At 42.4% G+C, this 24,128-nt stretch overlaps 1 protein-coding gene across 1 annotated transcript; it reads right to left on the bottom strand.

Annotated features, from left to right (window-relative positions):
• Window positions 1-280: 280 nt before the first annotated feature.
• Edc3 (Enhancer of mRNA-decapping protein 3) lies at window positions 281-24,101 on the bottom strand. The gene is made up of 6 exons (XM_075680051.1): window positions 23,545-24,101; window positions 22,244-22,341; window positions 20,720-21,094; window positions 15,889-16,042; window positions 11,245-11,477; window positions 281-5,157 (listed from the first exon to the last, which is right to left on the bottom strand). The coding sequence occupies exons 1-6, from the start codon at window positions 23,706-23,708 to the stop codon at window positions 4,808-4,810; spliced, it is 1,374 nt and encodes a 457-aa protein (XP_075536166.1). The 5' UTR covers window positions 23,709-24,101; the 3' UTR covers window positions 281-4,807.
• Window positions 24,102-24,128: the final 27 nt, after the last annotated feature.

The raw sequence follows: 24,128 nt of genomic DNA, 5'->3' as shown, positions 1-24,128 counted from the left end.
TATTCTCCCGAAGCAGGAACCTATTTCTTCGCAGTTCACTATATTGCGAATAAAGTTATCAGTACCGTATTTTCTCTGTTACAACCACCTGGATACGACATTCTCCAACAGAACTGCCAGAAAAAAGAAACATTGCATACACCCCGAATTTAATAATCGTGCTCGTAAATAAGGTATTTCACCGTGTATGACACAACTTGCAAACCACAGGTCAGGTCCCTTTTGCAAATGCTACCTCAACACACTACACATGAATGAAAAAGACAGAACACCGGGCAAGTGAATTAGCATGCCATGGTATTTTTTATTCTGCAGGCAATACCAGAGCCACATGATATTTAACCCAATGCTTCCATCGAATATTTTATCAGAATGCTTATTCTTATCATCTAAAGAAACATGAGATTACACTTCATTTGCCAACGAGTTTCTGTTGCATGCTTACCATGAGCAGCCCTGTAGAACAAGTACAATAGCCATGCAGTAACAATTTTACCCCACATACAAATGTGGTCACATTGCATGTACGTAGTTTTACCATTTACATCCTGCTGGCCTCGTCATGAATGCAGACATACTAGCACCCTCTCAGAATTACAGGAGTACACCAATGGCAATCCCATAGGATGCACTGTTGTATGAAAAACATATTACAGTTCAATGAGCCCAATGTTTTTCAATACAATGCCCGCAATTAACTTTTTTTAAAAGTTAATTGTGAGTTAACAAGTGGACACGAAGAGCTACATTGTCCATTTGTGTAACCAGAAACATATTCAACTAAAGATTTGGAACTTGATGTCAGTAAAAGACAATGTAGCAAGTTGTGTGCCCATAACAGCCTGTATCCTGTTACTTTTACTTAATTTTTTCTTCTCTTAATTGTGTCAAAAGCCACCACAATGAGCATTGGCTATATTTAATAGTGAACAGTCTAGTTTGCATCAGTGCATCAGTAGCAGGTATACCTTTCTCAATGCTCTTTTCGGCACTTCCAAGTCCATGCAAAAGGTGAAAGAAAATGCAGATACCAGATATAATGGCAATTAACGCACCAGCACTGCTGATGAAAAGAAAGCAAAGTAACAGCTAATGACACTCAAATTAACATTACAACAGGTACACAAAACTACATATAAAATTTACTGGCTTGATGCCACCAAAGTAAGACTAGAAATAAAAATGAAGAAAGAACAACGGTTTCAAGGACTTGTTTCACCATTCACAGAGTGCTAGTCTGCTTTAGGGAGAAAAAAAGTAGTAAAATGGCATTCTTCAGCAAGTTCTCTAATTGAGTGCAATCGAAAAGGAAACCGCATTCATTAGAGCTAAAGCTGAACAAGAGTGCATTCTGCTCTAGGTGACAGGGCAGCGTTGTCTTTGCTGACCCATACGACGACAAGCGCCCATGGTGGCACAAAGCCAAGGCTTCAGCTTTAGTTCTAGCAAGTAACCATTCTATTACTACCTTATAAAGATTTGTATTTACAGAGCATTTGTTTCATATACTCAAAATAATTCATACTATTGCCCCCAACCATTTTGCATTTCATGATAGCACCAAAAAAACGTCAGGGACCATACCTGTCCCAGAACTTGCCTCTTGAGCCTCAGATTTAAGTGCTAGAAAAGAGAAACACCATATCACAACTGCCAAAGAAATTACAGTGACATGGACTGCTGTGAGGCTTGGCACACTGTTAATGAGATCAATGCTTCAAAGTGGAAGTACAGGCGTTTCCAGACATGAGCCTTACATGAGAAAAGTGAACACATATTGCAAATGATATTATACTCGGCAAATGAAAGACCCTGCTAGTATATTCATTGGGAAAAAAATGCCATACAAAGATCTTCATGTCTGCAAAGATCATAAGGAAGAAACCTGTCTCTTCTTCTCCACCATGTGTACCTTTAAAGCTTGGCCTGATACTAATGCAACACACTATATGACTCTTTATGACAAACAGATGCATGGTTAAAAAAAAAATAATAAGGCATGCACACAGCTGTCCGCTGTCTGTCACAGCAAGGTGTGCAGGCAGGTATACCTGTCAAGGTGCTCACTGATAGTCAGCACATGAATAATATGAGTTTATGATCTCTCAGTCATTCCAAATCTCCAGCTCATGACATAAATGATGACAATGCACTTTCTCTGACAGTGGATATTTGAGTTGCGCCTAACTTATGAGAACAGACACACCATATGATACAATAGATATAACTTGCCAGGTTTATGTGTTGCAAAATATGTCTGAATTCTGTACAATGCTCACAAACTTAGAGGAAACATGTAGGCAGCATGAAAGCAGCTGAACTTAAACACTAAGGCCTCTAGGGCACTCTTTCTTCGACATATGTTTACTCACCGCATCACATTAGCCACTATGGCTCAAGAAAATAATTGAAATGAAAACATGTCTTCACATGAATACCACATGTCGTCCCAAATGTGTCACACACTGCACATGGCTCACACCCTTCCAATCTCTTAACAATGATAAGCAAGCATCAACCAGCAAGCACACAGTTTCTCAATGAAAAGCAAGGCAGCAAGGTCAACTGAAGTCAGCACACACACACAAAGGAAATTACGAATGTTCTCAGCTAAACTGTTTTGTGAGGTAGACCCAACTCCAGTCAAGTCACTTTTCACTCATGTCTGCTCCCATCGTAATTCAATACAGCATGTTACTTGACCCCCCTCCTCCCCCATGCCTGAATTTTTCTTTCAACTTTTCTCAAGAGTCACTATTAACTAGCACAAATGAATCAAAAATGCAAATCACGAAGTTATTAAGGTTATCACTAAAGCCCAAATGGTACCGGTTGGTAGTTCACTTTTTTCAGTTGCTTCAGAAAAGCAATGAATGAAGACGAAGCAAAGAGAGCGAACAGGCACTAGGGTCCTTCTTGTAAAGCAACCTAGCAGACATGCATCCGAGCTTATGCAAGAGAGACCTAAACATCTAGTTGATGCTTGAATGTTATTGTTAACAAATGCAAAAGTATACTTCATCGCAGCTTTAGTCACATGCCACTTTTGAGCTTGCAGCCTCTTATACACAGGTATAAGTGTTCATTTACAATGCACCACGTTAGGGCAGCAAAAGAACTTAATGCATCAGGCTTCTTTTCAGTACTTCAGTAACACAATACCTATTATGATAGCAGTAATGATGTTTATAGAAAACTAAGTGCAATGGTATACAGGCACTCAAACTGCAGACCTCAGCTGAAACAAAAGCAACTAAAACAAAGGAATGTAGAGCTTACGTAAGAAACACAAAATCTTGCGTGGATCAATAACGAAATAATTAAGGGCAATAACAAAGAATGGCCAAACAAAAGACTTCTTCAACAAGCAAAGTTAAAACCGTGTGGCTTTTCACTTCCACTACTTGGGGAACTCTGAGTATGCTGGACTACAGCAGGAACATAGCAGTGCTTTGCTATCCACACACACACACGTGCAAACAATGGAAAGTAAAAAAATTACCTGAAGCATTTTAGCACTCAACGTGCGGTGACAGAGAAACAATAAGCCGTTTTGACAAAGCATAGGATTGCTGAAAACACCAATAACAGACCGAGTCTGATGCAAGGTTTCACTCATGTTGAAATGAAACTGCAACCTAAGTCCAAATAATGATTTAAATCACGAATACCAAAAGAACACAGGTAGCTAGGTTCCAAGCAAGGTCCCTTGCAAGACATTGGTGTGAACGAGACCACATGTTCAATCTAATAAAAATAATTTCACCTAGAATGTCTTCTATCAAGGTCAAATCATGTCAGAGCTGCAGCCATTCCTTTAACCTGTGATATCTTTGCGACACTTCTCTTGTGGTCAGTGTGTGATGAGAGCCAGACCAGCTATTAACATCGCCGAGGGATATTGAGGAGAGAGGCACAGAACTAGAAAGTACGAGAAATTTTCTTGAAATCTCAATACTGGCGCTTACTTGATTTATATATTTTTTTTTTACCCTCCCTCCTTCTCTAATGGCAGAGTTCCAGTATCTTAGTACAGCAGTCCATACGTCAATGCAGAAAGCTCGCCAAAGAAAATTTCAGTAATGGTTTACAAGTCAATCGAGATGTTGCAAAAACTACAAATAAAGCATGCAACCTTCATAGGTTGACTCAAAGTAACAAAAGTATTGGCAGCTGCAGTTTTTCTTGCAAAGATGTGAATGCTGATTATGAGATGTGCTACAATAATGAAAATGTCCAGCAGCTAGAAATTTTATCTCACATTTTCATGATTACTACAAATCAGTTTTTTATCACCAGGTTTAAAGTCAGCATCTTAATTCTGGCCAGCAAACAACGCTACTCCTTGTCTCCTGCATATGTGTCCTTATATAACGCTGGTTTGTGTGTAAGTTCAAGTTTGATGCTACATTTCGACCACATCTGCTTGCTGTTAATGTATCCATATCTTTCACAAGCCAATGGACACAGAACACATACTTTCACCAATCTGCAAAAGAACACTCATCCCTGATGTACACAGCAGCAGTCCAAGGGACAAGACAATACAGCAAGCAAACAGCCGTCCCGCAGACACAATCACACTTTAAAAAAAAAGAAGAAAAGAAAGGGAGGGGTCAGCACACTCAATAACTCCAGATCCATCAATGTCTGTTCCGGTAGTTCATCCTTCGTCTCACTTTTCTTCTTTCGTCTCACTCTTAATTTCACTTGTTTTTTCTCATGAGTGACATGACTGAGCAGTTCATTATACTTGAAGAGTACTGTACCTCAGCAGCTTGTGGAGAGTGGCACGCTTGCTGAGCTATCACGGCTTTTTCGCGTGGAGCACTACCACAAACTTTGATCCAAAGGGGGAGGCGTACTGAACACCCAAATCACGGAAGACGTGACAGGGCACGCCAACGTCGCATAAGTAGAGACCCGTAGAGGCAACAATGCGTTCATCCATTGCCAGAGGAAGGAGGGGCATGAGCACCCACTGGGGAGTTGGTGTCCCTGTGCTGCCACCAGGTGGCGGGTCGACCCACAGCATTGGAGCTTTACTTTGGTTAATCCAGTTGGTCATGGTCGCAACTGCCATTGGATCAGCTTGGCTTCCACCATCTACAGAGTCCAGACTTGCCAGCACCATGTCCACTCTGCTACTGGAAAGCTCTATGGACAAAGAAAGAGTGCAGCAGAATGAAAAAGCAGTAAAAATGGAGAGGCACAAAACTTGAGATGCTGAAGAAAAATTTTACGTAAGAAAGATGTTACAGTCCATGTTATGCAACAAATTTCAGTGCAATTTGTATACCACACTGACTGTTGACAGCGGCTTGATTCTCAGCTCACTCATTACATTACTATATTTGGCCAATAGTACAAGGTAATATAAGAGAGTTATTGTGACACATTTAAAAGCAAAAGATATTTATCTTAGAAAATGTTGTTTTCCAGTAGAAAGGCTTAGATTATTTGCAGGACCATGAAATTAGGGCTGCTACATAATACAGTCCTGTCCACTTATAACGCTACTACATATAACAATGTATCGGTTATAATGATGAGTCGACATCAATTATCAAGAGAGAGAGAGAAGGGAGGAAGGAATGACAGGGAGGTGAACCAGACCAATTTGCTACCCTAGACGTGGAGAGTGAAAGAGAGACAGAATACATGAGTCTACATCACTATTTCACATGCACTAAGCTAGGTGCAGCATGTTTACAGTGGGATAGTCAAGGCTGTTGCCTTCAGGTGCTAAAGAAGCACTCGAATGGCTTTCTGGGCTGATGAACTGTGAGGCCAGACTCTCAACACCTTTACCTCTGTAAATGGCCTATGGTCCAGTCTATTCAAGGTACACTGGAGAGTTTGACGTTGATTATCGAAGCGAGACAGTGGCACAGAATATGATTGATGGTTTCTTCACACTTGCACTCAGCACATATCGGTGAGTCTGCCATTCCAATAACAATATTTGCAGGAGTTAGTGGATGCTACTTCTACCCACAGCCAACACAGTATTGTTGCATCACGTCGTGGAAGGTTTGCTGGTAACTTCAGTTTCAGTGATGGGTCAAGGCTATATAATCAACGGGTAGAGTTCTACGGTGTATGCCAGTAACTCAACGCGATGGTATGTGCGAGACTATGAAGCTCTCTTGCAGCGTCTTCTCTCAATGAAGTTGTAAGGAGTGTCAGTGCTCCAGCTTGGGCATATCGGGCAGCGTCATCGATGAGGTGTTTACCAACGACGCCACAATGTCTCGGCAGCCGCTGAAAGATTATATCATGTCCTCGTTCAGAAGTGCAACGGCAAATTTAGTTCATTTGGGACACTAGTAGGTAGTAATTACCATGCCGTAAACCTCGCAAGCTTTGGAAGCCTGCTTTCGAATCACAAAGGATTGCCCATTTACTAGGGGGTTCTTTTTCAATGTATTCAACAACAGCGCGAAGAGCGGCCCGTTCGGAACCTGTAGATGTTGTGACCTTATGCATTAGGGTTATGAGCAAATAACAAATAACAAACATATATAACAATATTTTATTCAACACATATCAGATATAACTATAAGGGTACGAGGTGAGACTTACTTGAACAATGAGCGAGTTGGCAAGCAAAGACCTGGGGACTATTTGGGCCGATAGCAGGAGCAGAAGAAGCTCTTTTTTATTCTTCTTTCCTTTCTTCTAATCTCGCAGCACGAGGTATGAGATACACACACCGTAGCCTGCCATGTATAAAACGCATCCAAGGAAGATAACGACGGCTGCTATAATAACATTCAAAATTTTGCCTTCTAAATGGAGTTTTCCATGCAGAATAATCATGACATTTGCGTTGCTAAGTTCCCTTTAAACAAACGAAGCCAAGATGGGGTATCATTTTTCTACACAAGTTCTTGTCTCCTGCCATTACCACACAACGCGTACCGCCTGTGCACCAATTGCGAAAGCCACTGAGAGCACTGCAAGTTAGCGCAGCGTGCCACAAGATGGTGCCAGATGCTTTGCGTCAGACTTAAACAAATCCAGCAGCAACAGAGAAGCCTGGGAGATAAAAATGTTGCATAGAAATGTTTTGCTGGCAAAAAGCAGAAGAAAATGTCCTCCATAACACGGCTGCAGGACCCGATGAAATCACAATGCAATTATTCAAAAACCTCAGTCCAAAGAGCAAGGCACTGCTGACTAATGCCACAAAGCAAATGATTAGAACGAAGAAAATTCCAGTTGGATGACGTGAAAGCAAAAGGAACCACATCTACAAAGGCAAAGTTAATAATTATAAGACGAGCTCGAACAGGCCAGTTACGGTAACGTTGGTGATATACAAAATGGCAATGCAAGCCATAAAATTAGAACTGTTGAAGTGGGTGGAAAAAAAAAAGTGCTGGGGGAACCACAGAATGGGCTCAGACCAGGTGAACGCTTATAGGGTAATATGTTTGTACTAACTCAGTGCATAGAGATTTCAGTAGCTCAGAATAGACTTTTACGGATAGCATTTCTAGATATTGGAGCCTACGACAACGTAGACAGGGGATTGTTATGGGATATTCTCAAGCACGAAGGCACACATGACATTTTATGGAGCTGCTAAGGGAGATATATATATATATAGAGAGAGAGAGACAACAGAGTACAAATTGTATGGGAAGGCTGAAAATGTAATGAAGTGGTGCAAAATTCAACAAGGACTGAAGGGGACAGGGTAGGTCCTATTCCTCCTATGCATTTTAGCCTATGTTTGTGACCCTCTTTCTCGTGGTCTGATGGGGTTAGAGCATTCATCTTGGTAGCATTGTAATCAGCAATCTGAGGTAGTGTCAATGAAGTAGGATAATTGTTTTCTATAGAACAGCTTTTTTTTTTTGCTTGCTTTTTTTACTAGATCCACCAACTTTCGAAGCAATAATCTGCTGTAAATTCCCTTTAAATCAAAACTCCCTCCATTAATGTTCATAATTCTAGTTCAGTAGACTCCCTGTAGTGTTTACTCATTATTTAGAAAAAATTATATCCCTACTCCTTGTAGTTCCTGAGAAAAACAGTCAAATGTAGCAAAATTTGATGCTTTGAGATAATTGGCTTTGACGTGAAAGAAAAAGCTTTATTACGATATAGGACTCTGGTTATGCATACTGACAGATTTTTTCAATTGTCACCAGCCTGGTAGTCACCTCCACTGTCAATACTTCTTTTCTGTGCTAGCTGCCTTGCTCTTCGAGCCTCCTTTGTGACCAGTCGTGTAGCCCTCTCCACAAAGTATAATCGCCACCGGTCAATTTCGCATAACCACTGGACTGTGAGACATCGTGCAGAAACTCCAGATGACCTCAGAATGTTGGCTCCAGCAATGCTGCCATCATTAAAAGTTAGCACAGCATCCATTGTCACTATTTTCAGAGTCTTCAGACCAAGAAAAACATTCTTCGGAGTGTGCTCCCACACAATATCGTTGAACGACTCATTTGCGGACTGAGTCTTTCCATGGAGATATTTCTGGAGAAGGTCAGGTTTTGAGAGTTGCTGAAAAACTGGCTTCACTGCCCCAAGGACCGCTGCCAGGAGCGAGTCCTTGTGGACGTAAGGCTTGCCATTCATCTCACTCTTGTTGAATCTGCACCAAGTGTCAGCACCCTTTGGACAGAGACCACGAGAAGGATCGGCATCTGTGGACGCCTTATGAAAATAGGTGGCCCATACAGCCATACAGAGCCCGACATCCCAACATGTCTATTAATGGCCAAGCCATAATATGTCTAAAGCTCGTCGATCAGTCTATCAGTCAAGCGTCCCCGGCCAGAGATAACCTTTCCGTCGGACAGTCCGTTCCCTTTGTTTTTTTCTTTAGTCTTTGCAATCTGGACCCCCGTTCTTTTTTGGACACGGCCAATACATGCTAGCTTTGAAATTTCCATAAGTTCTCCATATGGTTTTGCTGCTTGCATGGCAAGGAAGCCTTTGCTGTCCCCATCTCCCAGATACTTGGTGTACTGTACACCATGTAGTTGCTTGCTTCTTTGAAATATATGCAAAGCTCCTGCAGTCTCCATGACTCCACTTGCACCTTCGTAGTTCCGCTGGAATTGATGTTCATCCTGATCATCACAAGAGGTGCCTTTTAACACACACAAAGCACAACGCTTCGTCATTACTTCAAAATCAATGGCCTTACCTGAGTCGACACTGGTTTCAGACACTATGCCATTATTTGAGGTGTGCCCTTGCTTCTGCCAGCTTCCATCTAGAGCAACAGCGATATCAATATCACCATCATTAAGCTCAACTGCTTCTTTAGCAGCCTGTTTCATTGATTTTTCAGCAGCGGCGGTGACATGAGTCAGTAGTTCGTCATTGTACCACAAAAATTTTGTAGGTGGTTTTGGCAAGCTGAGCATGGCACACAACGTACGTTGTGTGCATTGTTGGTTGTTGGAATGAATGCATGTCTTTTACTGCCCTTATGGGCTCAAATCGCCACATGCACATCCGAAGAGGGCTGCCAGTACACTTATTAGGCATATCGATGCTCGCACTGTGACAGGAGATGGCAGGTACACGTGTGTATAATTAATGAATACATACTGCGTCCCGTGACAATTGCCCCTTCCCACGCTTGTTATGCTTCACCGTAATACTTTCGCGTATGCTTCATCGCGACACTGCTGTAGTGAGGCGAAGCTGACTTTCGGGAACCGGCATTATGCCACGGTTACCTTCCGAGCTTCAAAGTCAATCGCAAGGACCGCAAAGGCGGAGTCGGTGCCATTGCTGACAGCGGCGACTTCTTTCAATGAAGCACACGGCACCGAACAGCAAGATGCTTAATAGTGAATGTCGAATCAGCTAGGCCTAGCGTTTGCCGCGGTGGTGGCTACGGCTGCCAGTGGATGTGCGAGAGCGCCGTTTCGAGGCGGCGAGGTAATCAAAATGGCGGCGGCGCTGGCTTTGATTAATGTTGTTTCGGACCTGTGGTCACAGCAAAAAACATGGCAAATTGGACGGCGAGAGGTTCTTGCCTCCGAAATTTAAGGCGTGGTGGTGCCACAAAGCTGTGCAAATGATCGGGCATCCGGAAAGTCGGTTGTTGACTGTATGTACACTGGCAACTCCTCCATCAGATGACACGGAGTCAAAGACGATTCGTTATGATCCCTCTCTGTTACTAAAACCAGCATTACCACGACTTTTGTTCCCTTTAATAAAACTACAGCTAATTTTTCTTGATAGAAGCACAAATTCCCTGAATTTTCCGTGAGTATTTCCAGGCTATTCAATATCCCTGAGAATTCCCGGTTTTATCGGTTGGTAGACACCCTGAGTGAACACAAAATGTAATAGCAACATGGAAGGCGTAATACAAAGCGAAGCAACTAATGGCCTGAAAATCTCCACTAGTTTCATCATTCCATGGGGCAGCACAACATACCTTACTTTAACCCCTGCTCACAGAAGTTAATTCTTGCTTGATGATTCACATCTGTGCCAGTGTTGACTTCACTTATGTTTATGTGGCACGGTGGAAGGAAATAAACTTAGAGGGAATGTTACATCACACCGCCAGCTTTTGCAAGCCAGCTCTCCGTGAAGCTGCCCCCTGAGTACTTGCTCTCTCAATAAGTAGACCCAACATGTGATCATGCGCTTGGTGGACTCAGCCTTGTATGCATAATTCCCAGTACGTTTTAAGCAATGTGCACCTGTTCAGTTACTTTGCTGCACACTGTGCACATTTTCTCATTGTCTTCGCTGAAATATGCAAGTGCAGCAGCCACACATTGCTGATGCATCTGTTGTTGCTGTGCCAAAACATATGCTGAGTGCGGCTAGCACTGCGGTAGAGCACAATAAAACTTAATGTTACATGCTCAAGCCTTGGGCTGATTTTTTCTGGCTTCGATTTTATCCTGCGAGACTGCCTCCAAGTTCTTTTCTTCCTTCACAATAAGTGGTGGCAACCTAAGAATGCTGTGGCAAGTACGCTGCTCTCTAATCCAAAAGGAATTTGTATAGAAGAGCCAGCCAATAATGTCCGCTTATTTCCATGACATCATGACGAAGACAAACTTCTTTGCAATATCAGCGTCTCTCAGTGACTATGTTTTGACAAGCAGAGGCATAGAGAGCAAATACGGATCCATTTTGTGCTTAGAGATTATTTTGAATGCTTAAATTGTCACTGAGTACAGGGGCCTAGGCTTAATAACCCCGCAGTAAGAGAGAGAAAAATATCAGGTACGATCTTACCTGCTAGAGTAAGTCGCACTTTTCCCCCACTTCTGCGGAACAGAGCCATCTCAGATGAGAAGAGTGGGTCCACAGGAGCCAAGCCGCCAGCCAGTAGAGGTAGCTGCCAGAGTAGCACCTCGACACCATGATTAGCCAGCTGCCGACCACAGCACACCACCTGGCTACCTTGCCGGTGGCCGCCACACACCAGCACTACTGTGGGCCGCTGGTGGCTATTGGCTGGGTTTAGCCTGCAGCAGAGGCACCCCAATGATGCACATGCTTGGCCGTAGGACAGCAAAGATGACAAGGCCCATGCCATAGTCAATAACGGTGGACGACGTACAGCTATACAACTGTTCACACCTAAACTTCACCGAAACTATGAACTCTCATAACCATATCAGTTAAAAACACTCCACATTTCTAAATATGGCACCACTAATTGTGCAGAAACTTGGGGTCTTCTGACAGTCAAAAACACAGAAAGAAACCAAACAAGCACAACACACTGTGCCCTTAAAAAATTCTTGAATGGAATGAAAAGACCTCAGACTCAAAAGAAATACCTCCTCTGCTGTTGGCATCAATAAGGTAGCACTGACAATCCACAGCTCTCGCTACTTGCAAATGCAAAGGAAAGCTATCTAAAATGACTACTGATTTATATTACAGCTAAATCATTCAATAGTATAATGAAATTCTCGATATAGCAAAGTGTTTAAGTTATTATAACTTTTTGTCCATAGAATACCATGCATTTCCAAACCTCAATATAATGAATCATATAACTTTTTATAACTTCTTGTCCATAGAACACCATTTAATTTAAACCTCAACCTAATGAAGTGTGTTTATACACAATTTCAATACAACGCAATTTCACTGCCACCGCAAAGAAATAGCAAGGCAATAAATGGTAACTTTTTCAGATGCAAGTGCTAAAATGGTTGAATTAAATGTGGCTGCTTGTGACTGTACCTCTCAAATCACGTGCCATGTGACCAAGAGTGACCATTGAAGTGGAGCAGCATCACGTTCCATATGAAGTCCAAGTGCCATAAGATCCTACATATGGCTGAGCACATATGCAGCAAGCAGCATACCCTGTTTTAAAAGTAATCTGCCATGTTTGCAAAGACTGGGTTAGACGAGATGGGGGGGAATCACGCGTGCTGTCTTCCCACACATTTAATACTGGAAGTCACATATTCTTGAGTTTCGTAGATGTGTTAAGGTGAGAAGCAGATGAAGCATTTGCTCCTCGCTGCTGGCGCTACTCTTGATAGTGGCGTCACACTGCGGGCGACACTATCAGCCGAGGGGGCAGAGTGGGTGCGACAGCATTGCTAGCTTCGCTTTGTACTACCGATAGGAAGATATAGCCAATTCTCATTAATCGTTTTTCTCATCCAAATTTGTTTTTTTATGATTACTCAATAATTCGGAAAATTATGTGGGCCCCTTCCATGGAAGTAAAATTCATCAGAGACTGTTTTATTGGCATAAAAGGTCGAATTTCAATGTAACCAAATTTTAATTAATGAAGCAAATTGCCAATTTTACCAACTTTGTTATGCCACGTTTTAACTATTAATACATAGAATGAAATTTCACTCTTCCTATGAAGGAGTGCTGAGGCAGTAAATCGAAACTGCCATGGGCACAGAGGATGGCATGGTTGAATTACATGCTTTTGCTTACAAGCGCACCTCTCAGATTGCATGCAGCGCAGAAGCTACCACCAAAGCGGAGTAGCATCCGATAAACATTAGCAGTGCTAATACTAAACGTAAGATCCTTTTGCTATCATGTTACATGTAAGAGTCCAAGTGCGATGAGATCCTATTGCGAGGTGGGCTGTGCTCGCAAGGGAAAACGTGTAAGGATGAGGTGAGAAGGATGGCAGCTTAATGCGCACCGTCTTCCTATGCATGAAAGGGGAGATCGGAGGTGTGAGTATATGTGGTAACATGATCAAGTGCCACTACAGGAGGGTGGGGTACAAGTGAGTGCATGCCTCCTCCCTAAGCCTGGCCATCAGGGTGGCTGAGCGCATCAGCGGGCTGAAACGGGTCAAATGGGTTGTGGCTTCACGCAATTTTTATAGATGGCCTTCATGTGGGCTGTCTTCTCACATGCCTAGCGTTGGGAATATCGAGATTCGAAGGCACATTGAAGGGAAAATGAAGCGCTTGCTCCCCTAAGTCTGCCTTCTTCATATTGGTAGCGTGTGCTTGCAGACATTGAGTGAGATTTGTTTATATTTACCCATGCATGCATGACACCATGGTTGGTAATTTAATTAGCAAGCATGCCTTTTGAGAAAGATAGTCTGCAAAGTTTACGTAGGTGCGATGTTTAATAGTGACCAACCTGAAAATTATGAATGATGAATTATGAAAAATACATGCTAAAAGTCACTGTTGCAGTGTCTGCATGAAACAGGCCTACATGCTTATATTTAATTACATACTGAAATTATGTTGCATGGCAACTCAAGCAGGAAAAATAAAGTAAGTGAATGTTTACTGCAATTTGTACGGCCAATAAAACTACGAACTTTTGTGCGGTTGTGTAATACCTTGCTATCGCTACCAATGAAACTGCAACTTTTTTATTCATGGAACCAATACTAGAAATAATCCATAATGGCTATCAAAATTTTGGACACTGTACCAGATCTTGCTCGCAATTTTTCGGAAATATGACAAGCACACGCAACATCGCAAATTTACAACAACCATGGCAGCCATGAACAACAGGTTGACCATTGCCTCACTTTCATGACATCTTAAAGTTCAGCTTTCTTTGCGGCGTCCAATGCGTTTTGATGCTGCATTGGTCAGACTATGTGGAGAGCGGTCCACTGATAGCATCATCCCACTGCCGGCACCGCTATGAGCCATGGTGGGGGAGTAGATGTGAAAGCTTTGCAGGCTTCGCTTCGCACTGCCAATATGAAGATATTGACATGGCATGAAACCGTAACGCAGATTGCCAACTCTCAAATTCAACAAGAGGAATTTTATTCTTCTTATTATTATTATTATTATTATTATTATTCAAAAGCGTCAAATGGCCCATTGAATGAAAAAGCCAGCGTATGTCATCTATAGAAGCAAAACGGCACCTCATTTCCCATTGGCTGCGACACCACATCACGAGTGTTCCTCGATAGAGCAGAGCAGGCAAGAGATTAGACCTGCTGCCATGTTAGCATGCCAGATGCTGCATGAGGGGAAAGGGCATTGCCGCAACGCCATGTCACGCTCGGTCTTGCTCTCGGAAGCCTATGTTATCTGCGGGTTCCTTGTACACACAAGATCTTGCCTCCGTTCTAACTGCACCAGGCTAAGGCCAAATCAAAACACACCAAGCATCTAGCCTGCCCATGAAGAATTCATAACTCAAAGGACCGCTCAGTGGCATTCAATCAGACATTAACGCTATCGCATTCACAAGTCAAAAGAAGCCCTTAGGTGTCCTCAGATTTTCTTGTTTGTCACTGAAATTCGTTTTCTCTGTGTTCCTGATAATTCTGGTATATTTACAAACCCTTTCATGTAAAAAAAAATCTGCTGGGAACTGCACATATTTTAATAAAAGTTGAATTTCAATATAACGAAAATAATGTAACAAATTAAAGTGCCAATTTTACTGACTTCGTCAGATGTATTGAAGTTTACCTTACTTAAAACCACAATTCCAATGTTTCTGAATATTCCTAACATATCATGCTGTCAAATAATTTTTTATTGCAGTCAGTTGCTTTTGTTATCAAGCTATGCAGTGTGAGCCAGTTGTCAAAATCTATGACACCACAGGGAGTTCACACAGAAATACTATGAAGCCAGAGGTACCCATTCTTTAACTTTTATATCCTCCTCTGACTTCTTTATTTTGTATTCTGGCCAGACATGACATAATGGCTATTTAAAAACAGTAATTCTTCTGTTTAATTGGAACCCAAAGTTTTGTTTTATTGTCCCTTCAGTCTTGACCAGCAACACTCAACTTTGCAAGGTTTGATGAATGAGCAAGCTGATATGAATTCGCATTTAGAAACATGCAGCGAAAAAGATGCATGCAAAAAAAAGACAAGAAGATATGGGTGCTGTGCAGTCTCCCAACTAAGTTAACACCTGGAGAAACAATACAAGTATACAAAACAGATATTGTGCACACTACACAGCAGCTATATATGAGGCATAGAACATAGAACAAACTATATAGGCAAAGCCAAGAGAAACCTGAAAGAAAATTGACAGAATATAATCAGAATGATACCAAGAAGAGCCACCTCTTTATCACTTGGAGCATCTGTATTTGTCAGATAAGACAAATATATATGTATGTAGTAGTGTCCCATCAGCGACTCTAAGTAACAAGGGGCAGCTTTTCTCAACATCACTTTGACTATATTTTTTCAATTTTCCTTTTGGTTTTTCTTGGTTTTACTTGAAGTGTTTCTTATGTATCATATATCAGCTGATGTGAAATGTGTGCATTATCTGTAACATTTACATTGTTTTTTCCTGAGCAAACTTCTTAATTGTAAGTCAGCACAGCATATGTGTCTTGAACTTTTATGAGCATCTTCCATGCTGTATGTTTTTAAGTATCAACCATGCAAGGCAAGCAAGAACTATTATTACACACCTACGGCAACCACCAAGCAGCTGCAGCACCATCTCTGATGCAGCACGGCCAATCATCTCCAGCTGTCGCTCTGCACTGTAGCCACACTGTACAGCAGCCTCTAGGATCTGTTGGCGTAGCTGTAGACTCACACTTGGCACTAGCAGCCCCATGTCTGCATTGTAGCATTGAAAAAAAAGAAACAACATTGCCAGTTATCACACAGTGAAAACAACCATAAAGACAAACCGTGAGAATAAGACACAAACAGCTTTGCTGATTATTTTTGGCTGCTATGAATACCTTTTATTATTACTATTTACTTTTTTATTTTTTGCTACACAATGCCACAAATGAAGGAAACTTGCCAGAAACAGCAGCCTCGTATAAAATGAAACACAACTGTCCAAACAGGAATGCTACATCACCCAAAATCGATTGATTCCCCTAGCGTTGGATCAAACAAATCCTTACATACCACAGAATTCTTTTCTGGCTCAAAAATATATTTTGCTGGAAGGTTGGAGGTTAACTTTTAGCAGCCAAGGGTACTCAATATGCACCAAATTCTCAACATATGGATATTTTCGAGAGTACACTGACACAATACAGTCACCATGATCAGGTACAATACATGTACAATGATTGTTGGCGCTAGTTGGTTATGCAATACTGGATGTAGAAAAAAAAAATAAACAGCTGCACTGACCACACGCTGTAGCCAATGCCGTTAATAGCATAGCATCAACTTTGTCAATCAACCAACTACTCGATTTTGCACTGACAATGCAATTCAACAGCTGCAGCTTTACATCTCATGTTTGACCAAGTACACATAGCTCCTCCCATGGAAAGGCAGACACAAGTCCTGCATACAAGTCACTGCTGTATACTCACAGCCAGTGCAACCAATGCATTTAGGAATGAAAGCTGAAGCACGCAAAGCTGCACATAGAAGTGAGGTTGTTGGATGTAAAGTAAATGTGCAAACTATTCTTTCATATCTCACCAAATGCACTAACAAACAAAAGATTCAATAAGTCATTAGTCACAGAAAGAATGTTTTTTTTGCCAAACAACAGAATGCAAAAGTGAAAATACAATGTAAAATTAAGTCTTAAGAAATATCATATGAATAAGCAATGCTTCTAGAATAATATAAGGTTGCAATGATAGGTCAGGTGATTCAATATGGCTGCAGCTGTGTTTCCCTTATGGCTGCTCCCCTAGGACCCTAGTTTCTGCACTCCCTATGGTTTTTAATTGCAGCTACTGCCAACATCAAGCGTTGCATCATTGCAGCACTTTTAAATATGATCCCGTTTACACTATCAGTTTTTCTAGCATGATGCCTAACCAGACAAGTTTTTTTTACTCTTGGCTATGTGAACTGTCAACTTTTCTGTAGCTAAGCCTGTGTCAGTAATTGAACATTCTGTTATGCCTGCGGTAGCCATAATAAAAGGTGTTAGGAACATAGAACAGAGTTTGTTTCAGTCTCGAGAGAGGGACTTGCGTGCAGCACGGTACGATGTCATCTCCTGTTGTTTATTGAGCCGCCTGCTCTCCGTGTCTGTCGGGAGCACCCCGTATTTTTATTAATCACACAGTAATAGGTTGATTTTTAAAAGAAAAAATAAAGGACATGGTTTCATTTCTTTATTTCACACAGAAATTGCCAGCACTGGTACTACAGTGCGGCATCATGGATTTCAGACTTTTTCGTATTTGTGCCAATGTGGCATAGTAAAGTTGGTTCAAACTAGCTAAGTTCAGTTTTTGTTTTGTTTATACTACAATGTAGCCCATCTTTACTGATAAGATTTTATCTAGGTCAGCGCAGACACCATCAAAATTCATGATGTCACAGCAAGCAAGTGCGGGAAGTTCAAGGTGGTGTCACCACCAGACACATCTTTTTCTGGCTTACTAAGCCTCTTATCACTATAAAGCACGCCTTCTTTGGTTAGAGAAGGTTAATCTACTCATAACCCAGATTACTTTTCTCTTTAGTGCCCCTTTAACAAATTCAGAATAATGCTACTATGTTGTTCGCTTGTGTAATGCAGCTTTGCTTTTGCATTACATGACATGTTTTACATGCTCTGAAATGACCAGTTGAACATGACATAAGATAACTTACGCTTCCCATTCTCAGCCTATCAGTTTCAGGCCTTCTTTCTAATAGCCTCCTGAACGTCTCACTTCATGAAGTCACTGCCATATTTTGATAGTGGCCTTGGACAATTGCAAAACCATACACAGGGTGATGGAATTTCATGCAAAAGAAGAAATTTACCAAAACTCTTGCAACTTGTATTCTTGGTACTAAGGTCTGATGTATTTATAACATACATTGCAAGATGAAGTCAAACTGCATTGCTGCAACCTTGGGTTGCTTAGCATAAAAAATATGCTTAAGCACAGCACAGAATGGCCCACTTGTCCCCACACTTCAATCATGTAAATTTCAAAACTTTCCACATGCACCATTTTTCAGGCCCTGGACAAACAGATTGATGAAAAGTGTGGGAGTCATCAGACTTTCAGATCCTGTGTGGACAAAAAGAACTAACCACTAAGATGAGTACCCAACTGTATGCATTTTCTAGCAGGTGACAGACAATAGGGGATACATGAAATACTGGAGAAGGCTTTTTCACTGTTAGGTTGCCTTACACAAGATGGCTGATTTCCTGCTCGCAGCACTATTGAGCCAAGTGTAAGCTTGCAAACAGCAAGGATGAAGTAAGGAAGAGATGGTGGATAGAATAGCAGCATGTACTTTGCGTCTTCCTGTTTTATTTTTACTTCTAGGGTAACATTCGTCATTTTGTGTGAGTCAAATGAGATGTGTAGGGAAGTGTACTTGAATTTCATGTGTCCCCTATTCACGTGTAGGTGAACTAACTCCATCGACCATGACTTATTTTGGTCGAAGCACCTCTCTGGATTAAGAAAAAAGCTAGACAGCTTTACTCAGATCATTCGACATATGTCTGGAAAATCATGGGGGCCATCCAAGTCATCTCTTCTGCAGCTCTACCAGGCACGTTTTGTTGGCTACTTCCGCTACAGTGCGCCTGTACTTTCTCGGGTTAGTACAACTGCTGTACGCACACTTGAAAGTGCTCAGGCTCGGGCACTGAGAATTTGCCTAGGACTACCACGATGTGCGTCTACTTGGGGCACTATTGCAGAGGCATGTGCGTGCCCAGCTCGAGTTTATCTGCAACGTGAGCCATTGCGAGTGCATCTAAGGCTACTGACTAGACACAGGAACCATCCACTCACAAACGTCACAAGCGTACGGCCTGTGTCCGCCTACTCAGAAGACGTGTTGTCGCAGCAAGACTTATTGCCGTCGGACTTCGAACCGTATGACATACCCGAAGTTCCACTCTGGACGATGGCAAAGCCAACGGTGAGGCTCTCAATCCCTGGAATAACGAAGTCGAAGATGCCGCTTGCTGGCCTCAAGCATTTCACGCTGTCATACATTGCTTACATGTATGGATATTACGAACATGTTTTTACAGATGGTTCTGTGACACAGACGTCTTCCGCGGCGGCCTACACGGTGCCAGGAATGGGGATCGCACAACGGTTCAAGACAGGACACAGGACGTCGTCTACAACAGCTGAGTTGACCGGAGTTCGAGAAGCAGTTCGCTGCATACTGCAACAAAGTCTCGAGAAGTGGACAGTGTTCTGCGACTCAAAACCAGCACTGCAACTCATCAGCAATTATATGAGTGACAGAACCGCATATAGTCCTCTGGTTTATGATATCATGTCTCTGCTTGCTGAGGCGTCTCATTCCGGACATACCATCGTGCTGCAGTGGACTCCTGGCCATTGTGGAATAGCTGGAAACGAACAGGCTGACGCAGAAGCAAAACAGGCGCACACTGACGGAACTACTATAAAAATTCATTTTTCCTGGTATGACATTAACGCCTTGCTCCATACCTCCCTTAAAACTTCTACGGCGCGACATTGGGACAACCCCGAACATCGACAAGAGCGCCTCCATAGACTTGACGCTGGATTACAATTCTGGCTTCCACCTCGGTTGCGGAGAAGCCAGCAAACACTCATTCATCGATTACGGCTGGGTGTGGCATACACCAACCGATACCTTCACAAGATTGCACAAACACGGGACCCTGAATGTAGCGTCTGTCACACTGCCGAGACAATATCTAACGTACTTTGCGTGTGCCATCAATATGCGGCCGAACGAAGAACATTTAAATCTACAGTTGACAGCTTGGACTCCCGCCCCTTTTCAGAAGAAAAGCTTTTGGGCACGTAGAGGAGTGTTTACTGTGCCCATCGTGCCATAAAATCACTTTTGAACTTTTTAAGCGAGACTGGTTTAGACGATCGCCTCTAGAAGCTGTGAGACGTGCAGTCAGTGCGAAATGTGTTTGCGCAATAACTTTTTGTGAGAAGATTACTTTTTGTATGGACAAGATTACTCACGTGTATTGCGTCTACAGTTCGCATCCGCATATTGGACAATGTGTATATAGTATCTCATTGTACCATAACATAATCACCCGCCACCTACCTTTCCCTGTATTTCCCACTTCCCCTTTCCCCAGTGAGGAGTAGCAGGCTAGAGACACGCTCTCCAGGCCGACCTCTTCTCCTTTCTCTTCATTAAAATCTGCTCCTCCTCCTAACCCCATAGATTGACAGCCGAAGTTTAAGGTGAAGCTTCAGATATGGTATGATTGAAGAACTCTTGCTTTTCCCCACCAGAACAACTAACTAACTAACTAACTAACTAACTAACTAACTAACTAACTAACTAACTAACTAACTAACTAACTAACTAACTCACCGGTTACGTAATTAATCTCCTGCTTGCCAGGCACTCGGATGCGACACATGGAGTCCAGTGCGCTGCCACCCAGGATGTTTTCGTCACAGCGGTAACTGGGTGGTGTGCACACCACATGGGCCCCAGACTTGCTGGCCAGAGCTGAGTAGTCGTTGCATGGTGCAGGCCGTGAGAGTGCAGCATCAATCTCGTTAAACACTGCCCGCTTGTCAAATAGGGCCAGGTTCTTCTCAAAGTCAAAGTCTTGCTCCAGCACAGTGGCGTCAACAGGAGCACTAAAACAGGCATCATCACGACACCTCATGGCAGCTGTCGTAGCCCTCCGAGGCCCTTCGCCTTTCTTAGGAGCGACCGCCACGACCTTCTTCTTGGCATCTGTGAAAGAGCAGTAGTGCACACAGCCACGGCTTCAATGTTTTCAACTGCACAATTTTTGGTCGAGAAGTTCAAAGCCCAAAGCAGCTCACCGACAATGCTACAAGTTAAGGTGCATAGCCTTTTGAATTTGATTTTCTTCGTTGACTGATTCCTTCACTGATGAGGTCCAATACCCCAATAAGCTATTTGGTGTAGTGGATAGAGAGCAACAAATTAATCAAGACTATGTGAGTCTCTCTGAGATGCACCCAATGCTCGTTACTCAAATGTTTTTGCATTTCATCCACACTGAAATGCAGCTGCAATGGCCAGGAATTGAACCCGTGACCTCATATTTAGCAGCCGAATGCAATAGCCATCAAATGACTTCAGTGGGTAACAAAAGGAATCAGTTGAACCATTACAACTATCAGTAAAGGCACCATGCAGCTGATTAAGCGGGCAACAATAGTGGGAAACTTGTTATTGCAATGTTGTTGCCAACTTTACTTTGGGTCGAGTCAGCCCTGCCACTAAAATTCCAAGTCCTTGTTGGCTCCTTCATTCGTGCCTTTGTACATTAGTAAGCCTCTAGAGTCTGCTATGTGGAATGTGGTCCAAGTTTAATCTAATAAGGTAAGAATACTTGGTGGCTCAAAAGGCCCAGAAAGTAATTTGTTTCATTCCACACAAGTTGACTAATAAGAATCAGGAAAGTGTTTGAAGCATGCGACATTCTGAAATTAATATGATTGCTTCTTTCTGCAAGAGAGCGACACAAGATATCCCTTACGTCTTATTTGTTTTTCCACCTTTTCCTCTACGTTCCCAAGCCTAATATAAACATTACTAGCCAGAGTTCAAATAATTGAGAATACTAATACAAATATATTTTATTCGATTCCAGAATTTGATTCAGTTCCTTGAATAGTTAGTTATAGAAAATATATAGGATGTTTATTGCTGGGTTAGATACTTGAGAGCAGTATTTTCAGACTATTTACAGTCAATACGAAAAATTTAACTTTTAAACAGGCTTATGGTTGACTGTCAGCTTTAACAACCCAAAGCAATTCAGCGGCTGTGAGAAACATCACTCAATTATAAGTTGGCGAGGTACACTTGCCACAGTGGCACATAAATATAAGCATAATTAAAGTGCTTTACCTTTCCGAGTGCCATTGACTTCTTGCAACACTACTGGTGATTCACTGCAGCTACTATCAGATGATTTTATGATGTTCAAATCCACAATGTCCTGAGCACTATGGAAAATAGAAAAAGAGCTCATTTAGTAAAATCCGAGTGCATACACATTACCACAGTCAACACATTTGCCAGGCCATTGTAGAAGACAGGAGGGGTGTACTAATATTGCAGTGATTGATGTACGCACCAGGAAACAAAAACATACTGAATATTAGGCTGTGATGAGATCTCACTGACATGCAACGTATCAGAAATTAAGCAGCCTTGAGTCAAAATACCCTGTGACCACTATCTATGCACAGTCTACAGCATGAGACCTGAATAATACCGGTGTCACACAGTCACTATACCAGTGTCACATGACCACTTTTGATCGCTATTAAGCCCGATCCGGATCGAAATTATCGACTGTGATTGGCTCCCTCAAGCTGTTTGCGCAAAGGAGCCAATCAGGTCCGTGAAATTCGATCAGGATCGGGCTTGATCACGATCAAAAGTGCGCCTGTGACACCCGTATCACTGTCGATCGCGATCGAGCCCGATCTGGATGGAAATTATCGATCGCAATTGGCTCCCTCCCCCGGATTCCGCAAAGGAGCCAATGGAGACCGAGATATATGACACCGGTCGGGTACGCGCCCGTGATCGAAACTGCACCGTACATAATGAGAACTAATGCAAAAGCTGACAAATGTTTCAGGAAGCATGTATATCTATAATTTCATTCCGGTTCTACTCGACACTGCACTGTGATGAAGAACCGGGCAACTCGCTTAGTTCAGAAAAAAGCAATAACACAGGCAGTACAAAAACGTTGTCAACTCCTACAAAAAATGTCATTCGAACTGCACATTGCATCGATTAGCAGCCAATTGTACGCTAACATCTGCGTTGGAGTGTACAATGTGTAATCTGCTAAAAATCCTACTGCACTCAAACACAAAATGCCTAAAATACATTTTCACTCGGGTAGAAAGCAATGACGGACGCGATTCCGTAAATGCTCGAATCGTGCCTGCTAATTCTGTGGTATTATAGCAGAAATTTTACATAATGGCTTCATTTCGGAACATATCACTTAATGCGATGTTCTGTAGGCTACGCTGCGTTGCGTGAAACAAACACAAATTTCTCTTTAGACCTGTCAGCGCATCCTTCTTTCCATACACCTTAAAGAAGCACAAAATAAGCAATTGTTTGTGTTATGCATCGCCACTGTCACGAAATCTTGAGGGATCCCGCAGGAAAAGGTTCTTTACCAGATGGTGACTTGCGGGACGTGACACTTGACACCATTTCGAGATGCTTGCGACAACACGATCTGCTGCTTGTCTGTATCGACACTTTCGATCTTGCCTTGGTACGTGCCAAGGATGTCTCCGCACTCGACAACAACAACGCATCCAACCCATTGGTCACCCATGCCTCACACCGCAGATTTAACACGGCTGTATTTCACACAAAATTTATTTCCTGATCCGGTGCCGTTGCAACAAGTTTAACTAAATCCTATAGCTCCACAAGGCGAATGTAGCTTTTCCTGCTGTAGTGTTTCTGAAATTTTCGCTCACACAGACGCAGTGACAAACGCTGCGTCAAACGCGAAAGGACCGCTCGTGGTGGAACAGAGCACAGTGACAACCAACTTCGCTGTTTGGTCCAAGGCTGCCACACAGCTGCTACACTGCTGAACGAAAAGTCACAAATCATTGACGATTGAAGACGTATTTCGTCTTCGCAAAGTACCTCAAATGCCAACAACACCGTTTTCACTCTCAACGCTCGACTCTCATCCTGGGATGGTGATGATGATGATAGTGATCTAAAGAAAGGAAGGACGCTT

The sequence above is a fragment of the Dermacentor variabilis genome, chromosome 2 (assembly GCF_050947875.1).
Source record: "Dermacentor variabilis isolate Ectoservices chromosome 2, ASM5094787v1, whole genome shotgun sequence".
Lineage (NCBI taxonomy): Eukaryota > Metazoa > Arthropoda > Arachnida > Ixodida > Ixodidae > Dermacentor > Dermacentor variabilis.
Note: the sequence above shows the minus strand (reverse complement) of the source record. Positions and strands in the feature narration are given on the sequence as shown.